The sequence below is a fragment of the Ylistrum balloti genome, unplaced genomic scaffold, assembly GCF_031769215.1.
Source record: "Ylistrum balloti isolate Yb309-2 unplaced genomic scaffold, AGI_CSIRO_Ybal_v1 Utg369668, whole genome shotgun sequence".
NCBI lineage: Eukaryota > Metazoa > Mollusca > Bivalvia > Pectinida > Pectinidae > Ylistrum > Ylistrum balloti.
The window spans coordinates 2,532,861-2,539,699 of NW_026781915.1; the positions used below are offsets into that span (position 1 = coordinate 2,532,861).

General features: G+C 31.0%; 1 protein-coding gene across 1 annotated transcript; it reads right to left on the minus strand.

Moving 5' to 3' along the window:
• Positions 1-2,063: 2,063 nt before the first annotated feature.
• Positions 2,064-5,224, minus strand: LOC132561077 (glutathione peroxidase 7-like). Its single transcript, XM_060225802.1, has 4 exons — positions 4,877-5,224; positions 3,609-3,755; positions 3,326-3,440; positions 2,064-2,744 (listed from the first exon to the last, which is right to left on the minus strand). The coding sequence occupies exons 1-4, from the start codon at positions 5,222-5,224 to the stop codon at positions 2,542-2,544; spliced, it is 813 nt and encodes a 270-aa protein (XP_060081785.1). The 3' UTR covers positions 2,064-2,541.
• Between the last annotated feature and the right edge of the window lie 1,615 nt (positions 5,225-6,839).

The window sequence follows — 6,839 nt, forward strand, 5'->3', positions numbered from 1 at the left end:
GTTTGAAGTCAGAAAGACAAAAACATTAAATGTTTATACTTTATAGACAATATTACTTGGTCTTGAGGAGTCATATATCCAAGGATGCTCCATAACTTTATATTTATTGTAAATGATGTTATAGCAATCCGTTGACAACAAACCAGTGCATGTATACACTACCAACAGAGAGTGATACTTTTCAAAATGAAGCATCTATTGATTATGATAAGATTAACATTTAACCAATGTTAATTCAAGTAAAAAGCAGCTGGAGACAAAACATTATATGGAAGTACAGTGTATATGACATTATTGAAATATCAACACTCTTTCAGCAATCATTTTGAGTTTATTTAAGTCAACTATTATTTTACTGGAGCAACAAAGAAGTATTATACACCAACTTAAACAAAGCATGGTTCAAATCAACAATTTTGTTCTAGATGGTTTTGCTCTCGAAGAATTCTTAACAACATTTTTAGTTACAAAATGCAAAACACACACAGATCCACATGTATATAACAATTTTAAATGCTGTCTCATGGTTGGACTGATACCAATAAACAGTGAATCATAATAAAGTATAACTGCATATCAAACAAAAGGTTTGTAGAAAATATAATTACAATGACACTTGAGCACCAATTGGTACAGTAAGTATACATACTCTTACTTCATGCATGACCTGACACAACAGTCAAAAATAAATCGGAACTCACACTAACCATAATTCAGTACAATACAAATGACCATCTGATTTCATATATGCTTCTTCCAAGTATGAATATTAGACATAAAATTGTCAAAAACATATCAGCACCCAACGTTAGTTACATATATACCTCAAGTTACAAGATGGAGGATTTAACACATACTATTGTCTATTTGTACAAATGACACACAATTAGCACCTTTAAAATTTCAATACAAATTTAGAAAATTAAAAATAACATAGCCAAATATAATGAGTTACCATGGTAAACTGAAACAAATCAGAAGAGAACATGGTTATATTTCATACAAATATGAAGACTAGACACACACCATAGTGAAAATAATACAAATCAGCAATGTTAGCACTGGACATTAGTTACAAAAATATACCTCATACAAGTAAGAGGACAAGACACATACAGTAGGTCAAAAAAAATTAATTAAAAAGAAAAGAAAAATCAAAACAAGACTGGACACCGGTTATAATTCATATCAATAAGAAACTTGATACAACAATGTCTGTCAATCAACTTATAATAGTAGATTTAACCTTCATTTCATACATATTCATGGTCAAAGGAAAAGCCACACATGAAGTTAATATCATTATTGGTTTTCTTTAGACATTTATATGTCACTATTTCAATTTGACATTTGGAATTACAAATTAATTGATAATGTATTATTTGAAATAAAAAACCAAATCTCTAGAAATGGCAAACAAATTATAGCTGGTCAACATATAGATTTAAAACAATGACCTTTTACATAAGTAAATGTTACAAATTGAAATAATAGAATTGTAAAGTGAGGAACACTTATGTGGAGTAATATTTCATCTATTTCAATCTCACTTTTGATATGTAAACAAGATAAATAACTGAAACCAAATTAATGTTTTGATTATATGTACTGTATAATTTAATGAATTCATTGCAATAACACCAGCAGTTGAAAAGTTATTTCGAACAGAACTTTTCTTCAAAACAAACAATTATGGCATCCATGTCTCAAAATGAATGAGTATTGGGTTACAAAAATATTTGACATTACTTAAAATCTGCATCATAGAATATTGTAATATTAACAAAGTTATAACTCTAAATATCAATTTTGGAAAATTGTACTTGCAAGCATTGTTATATCATCATTATGAAAAATATCAAATCACTATCACTTCAAAGAAATTTTGACAAAATAATACTTATACCTGATTAATAAATCAAAAGCATGTATATAACTTTCCCATTTTCAAAACACTTTAGATATAAACTGAAAGAGATTCTCTGAAATAAAAATTAACAAAACAGGAACGAAAATAGAATAAAAAAAAAGGCAAATAAATCATTAACTAAAAACTGGAACCAAATCAAGCAAGCATAAGAAATCATCTAAAGAAAATAGTATATACCTTAAATACTGTAATAAATGTAATTTTATTGCCAATTGCTGATATTCTGTATCAAGTCAGAGGATAATTGTTATATAAGGGACATAACTCCTATAGAAATTATGATTACAAAAAGAAAAAAAAAATGTTTTAAACTTCGAAAATGAGTGATAACATTTGCCAAGTTTCCTGAATGCAAGTTCATGATGTAAGAGTTTCCAGGACTAATGCCTACCAGCAAGCAAAGGTTAGACATGAAACATAACAGAAAATTACGATAAAAAACAAAAGTAATTTTGATTATGATGGTGGATTGGCAACGAGCATGATGACAATGCTGATCATTCAAAATCATCTTTATACATTCAAATTACACATTTAAATAATAAAACCAGTTCGCGAAAATCTTGATCCCTATTTAAGTATGCGACATACACATATGAAATCCATAAAAGTCACAATTCTCCACCATGAGGATCTGTGTTAGACTCAGGTTCAGTAAACACAGTAGTCGTATCATCGCCATCTTCAATTGCTCTCTTCACATCATCATAAATTTCTGCAACAGACACCCATGGACCCCAGGCATTCAGTAAGTGTCCTCTCTGATCCACCAGGTACTTCCAGAAATTCCAATTTGGTGGTTCTCCAGCATGTTCTGACATAGCAATAAAAGGAGAAACGCATTACAAATCATACCAATCCCAAAAACACTAGTCAAATAAAAATCAAGACCTATATGGTACTTATATACAAAACAACCAGGCAACTGACACATGGGTATACATGCATTTAATGTTATATTTTGTACAAGTTTCAGAAACTTATCAACTAAAATGAAAAATTCATGAAAATATAATGAGTTATAGATATCAATGTAAAATGAATTCCATGTTTCAAAGGAATATTTATATCATAGAAAGATGACATCCTACAATTCTATATACACTCTTAATGGTATTTCTGTGAAATAAATAAAACAAGACAAAGTAAATAGCAATCTGAAATAACTTAAATAATACTTAACTAACTTTAATCAAAATATTTTTCTATGTGGTTATGGCGTATATTTTATGCAGACAACACATTTTTTAAATACCTTTTAGTTTTGAAAGGAAGAAACCTTTTTTTTTATTTTATTTTGATTTTTTTCTCAATATTAAATCATGAATATCAAGCTGATATCACTTTGTCAATTTCAAATATACATAATTGTCTTCAAATTTCCAACATTCCTACCTATGAGGTAATTCCAGGCATCTGGCACATTGTCATTCAGCACATTAACTTTAGCAAACATGGGAAAGTCAGCTCTGTATGTTGTCCTAGCAAACCTTTCTATTTCATAGTTGCTCTATAACAAGAAAATATACATGATATACTACTGTATGATTATGCTGCCATCAACTGAAAAGTTGCGTGTTCTGAGGAAATTTTAAAATTCAATGAGGAAGTGATATTCTTTGGGAAAAAAAAGAGGAACATTTAAATCATACTCTTATTCAATGGAAATACAGCTTACAGCAGGTTCCTGGGCTCCAAACTGATTACAGGGGAATGCCAGCACATTGAAGTCCTCCCCTCTGTAGGATTTTTGTAGCTTCACTAAGCCTTTATAATGGTCGTCTGTGAATCCACATTCTGATGCCACATTTACTACGAGGGAAACCTTGAAGACAAATGTTATTGCAGATATAGCAGTTGATATAATAATTTTGGCATATGTATAAAGAACAAATTTTAAAAAATACATTTTTGTAGATAGACTGTATATCAGCATCTTTGTTTTGATATTGATAATTTTAACTTAACTGTTTCAATAAAGATAATAAAGGATGCAGACTTGTTTATGTATTTTACTTGGGCATATTATATGTCAGCATGGCAAATTTGTTGTGGGGCCATGGTTCTCCATCAAGACGATATATGGAAGCAGTTTGATAGCCATGTACAGTGTATTAAAACAACAATATACAAAATAATTTTGTGAATTAATACTATGGCCAGTGATGAAAGTAATGAGAAAAAAAAAATTATCTTCATCAGTTTATAAAGGTGTGTGATCTGTGTGTGTTAAAAGTAGATGGTTATATAATACACTGCATTAATATTTGTCCGAGTGAATTGCATGAACCAGTATTCTTTCTATTTTTCGCTGCATCTAATAGGTCTTAATTTGTAGTCATTTTTATTTTTGGTTGTTTTGTTAAGTACATAGTGTCAATGGCAAATAGCCTGATAATGCTGTCAATAATGTATTCAAAGAAATCATTGATATATATGAGAAGAAGACTGAGCAAAGACACTGTGGACCGGTTCTTTGAGGCACTCTTGATGTTACTGGTACAATGTATTTTATTATTTTAGTTTTTGCCTACAAATAGTACTGTAGGGGAGCTTTGTATTATGAAGTCTGAAGTCCATGCGAGCGTACCGACAGTGATGCCATATTATCTTATTTTGTATTGTTGGCATTTGTATTGATTCTGTCAAAAGCTTTGGCAAACTGTAAAAGTCCATGATGTAATGTGTGTCTGTTATTGTAGTTTTGTGCGATGTCATGTAAGAATGAGATGAGTTGTCTCTCACGGGACATGATGAACGTGATCCATATTTTGGTTTTCTAAGTGCTAGTTTACACAAGATGCATGGGAGTGATATGGGTCTTCAATTGTTACGTTGTATTATATCCTTTTCCATAGATGGAAGTGACATTCGCATGTGAAAATTTGATTATCATATTTCTTTAGGCCGACATTTGTCTTAGTTCTTTTGTACAGCAGCGTTTACCTTTCCCCTGTATCGTTCCAATGAAACCGGATCTCCAGTTATGTCAGTTACATTAAATGAATAAAAATCTGTTTCCTCTGGTTTAACAGCGGTTGTTTCGTCTTGGAAATCGTTTTCAGAGATAGTGAATTCTTCAATAGTGTTGTCGTCTGCAATTTTTGGAACACCATCTGTTGATTGTGTGTTTAAAGTAACGCTGTCAGTTTCATCGATAGCATGCGTTGAAGTATATTTAAATATTGTTATAATTATACAGGTTGTTGCAAACCACTTGAAAATTGTCTTAAATATGGCGCTTTTCTTAAACATCCTATTCTGCAACATGTTCACGTTGTTGACGGAAGCCATGCTTGTTTCAGTATCTCGTCAAATACCGCATATCGCGAGATTTTTCGAGAAAGCAACTTTGAAAAATTCAACCAATGAAATGTTGCATTGTCCTTCCAATCAAGAAAATGATTGGCTTATATTCACAGCGGCAATATCAAATATGAAAACAGCAACAACCTGCTCAGACTTGTAAACGTTGTGTGCAGATATAAAAAACAGTCGTTATCGAAGTGAATGTGTTAATCCTATTGTTATAAGTTTAAAAGACATGAATAAGCAAGAACCGTAAGTATGAAAAAAACTTTGCCTCCAATTTAAGTATAAATTGTCGAGATCACATATAAAATCTGCTTGCTGTCAGTCCCATTGGTTGATTGAATATTGTCCAAGTTTTGTCAACATTGGATGGCCTACGACATTTCACTTGATGTATTATAATACCTAAATATGACATTTCTGCGACAGAATTGATGTGCGATACGTATCTTGGAAACGGTATTGTTTATGTTGTTCATAATTTGTACTTGAAATCAATCGTTTCCACTGAATTCTGTGATTACCGAATCAAGAATAAAAAGAATTTATTCCTATTCATTTATATCGTATTTTAATATGGTAATATATTTTGTGTGTTTTGAGTAAAGCTTGTATATAAGACCTTACTAGGTAGCATAGATTGGTATGCAGTTTTAAATTACATGGCGTAGAAATGAAATTTTATAGGGAATTCGAACATGAACATCAGGTAGGTAGTGCTGTGTAACTTTTACGTGACGAGTGAGTAGCCACTTTTACACAACGTCATTTGCAATGTCAGACGGTTGGTTTTACATTTACATCGTTTTTTCAATAAAATAGAAAAAGTAATGTTACTTAGATATCTACTTGTTAATATTTGTTAATACATGTATTTACCTTAATAACTGCCTGTTTTCTCTTTGGGAATTGAATGATTGATATAAAGCCTGTGTTATTGTCTAGTCGAGCTGATTCTAAAATTCAGAAACGACTCTCACCAGATATTCCTTCCACATAACGTTATTCAGTCTGTATATTGATTTAAGTTTTGATAATCTCCATATTTTTTTTTATGTAATTGATGTCTGGGGACTGTGCTGGCCAAGGAATAGTTTCAATATTATTTTCCGTTTTCCAGCTGCAGGTCTGTCTTTGACACGTGATGGCAAATATTCAAAAGGGAAGAATGTGGCCTGTGACATTTTTCTTTCTATCCGAGTCAAATATTATAACTTAGCTAAATAAAGGATATCCTGTAACTGTTTATTGAAAATTAACAAAAACTAGCCTAGCATTGTTTATGTATACAAATGTCTAATGAGACAAATGGTGTTGTGCAAAAGAATCAATAATATATACAAAATCACAAATATTATACGTTTTCCATGGAGTAATGCCAACAAATTGAAGTTGATAATGAAATACAGCCTTTTACCATTATTACTTGAATACAGCAAAAATACTTTGGTAGAAAGTGCATACTTAGATTTTCAATTATTTTCAGATGACACACCGGCACATATGACAAGAACAGCACTTTCAAGCATAAAAGGGTCTTTTGGAAACAACCAGCTTAAGAATAACAGATTTACATAAATATTAACAGTAACTGACC

Bases quoted from the DNA above. Each gene is read 5' to 3' on its own strand.
- LOC132561077 (XM_060225802.1), bottom strand. From the start codon at position 5,224: ATGGCTTCCGTCAACAACGTGAACATGTTGCAGAATAGGATGTTTAAG. The intron at 3,756-4,876 runs GTAAACGCTGCT...TTTGTCTTCAAG, and splicing joins TGGAACGATACAGGGGAAAG to GTTTCCCTCGTAGTAAATGT. The intron at 3,441-3,608 runs GTAAGCTGTATT...TTCTTGTTATAG, and splicing joins TTGGAGCCCAGGAACCTGCT to AGCAACTATGAAATAGAAAG.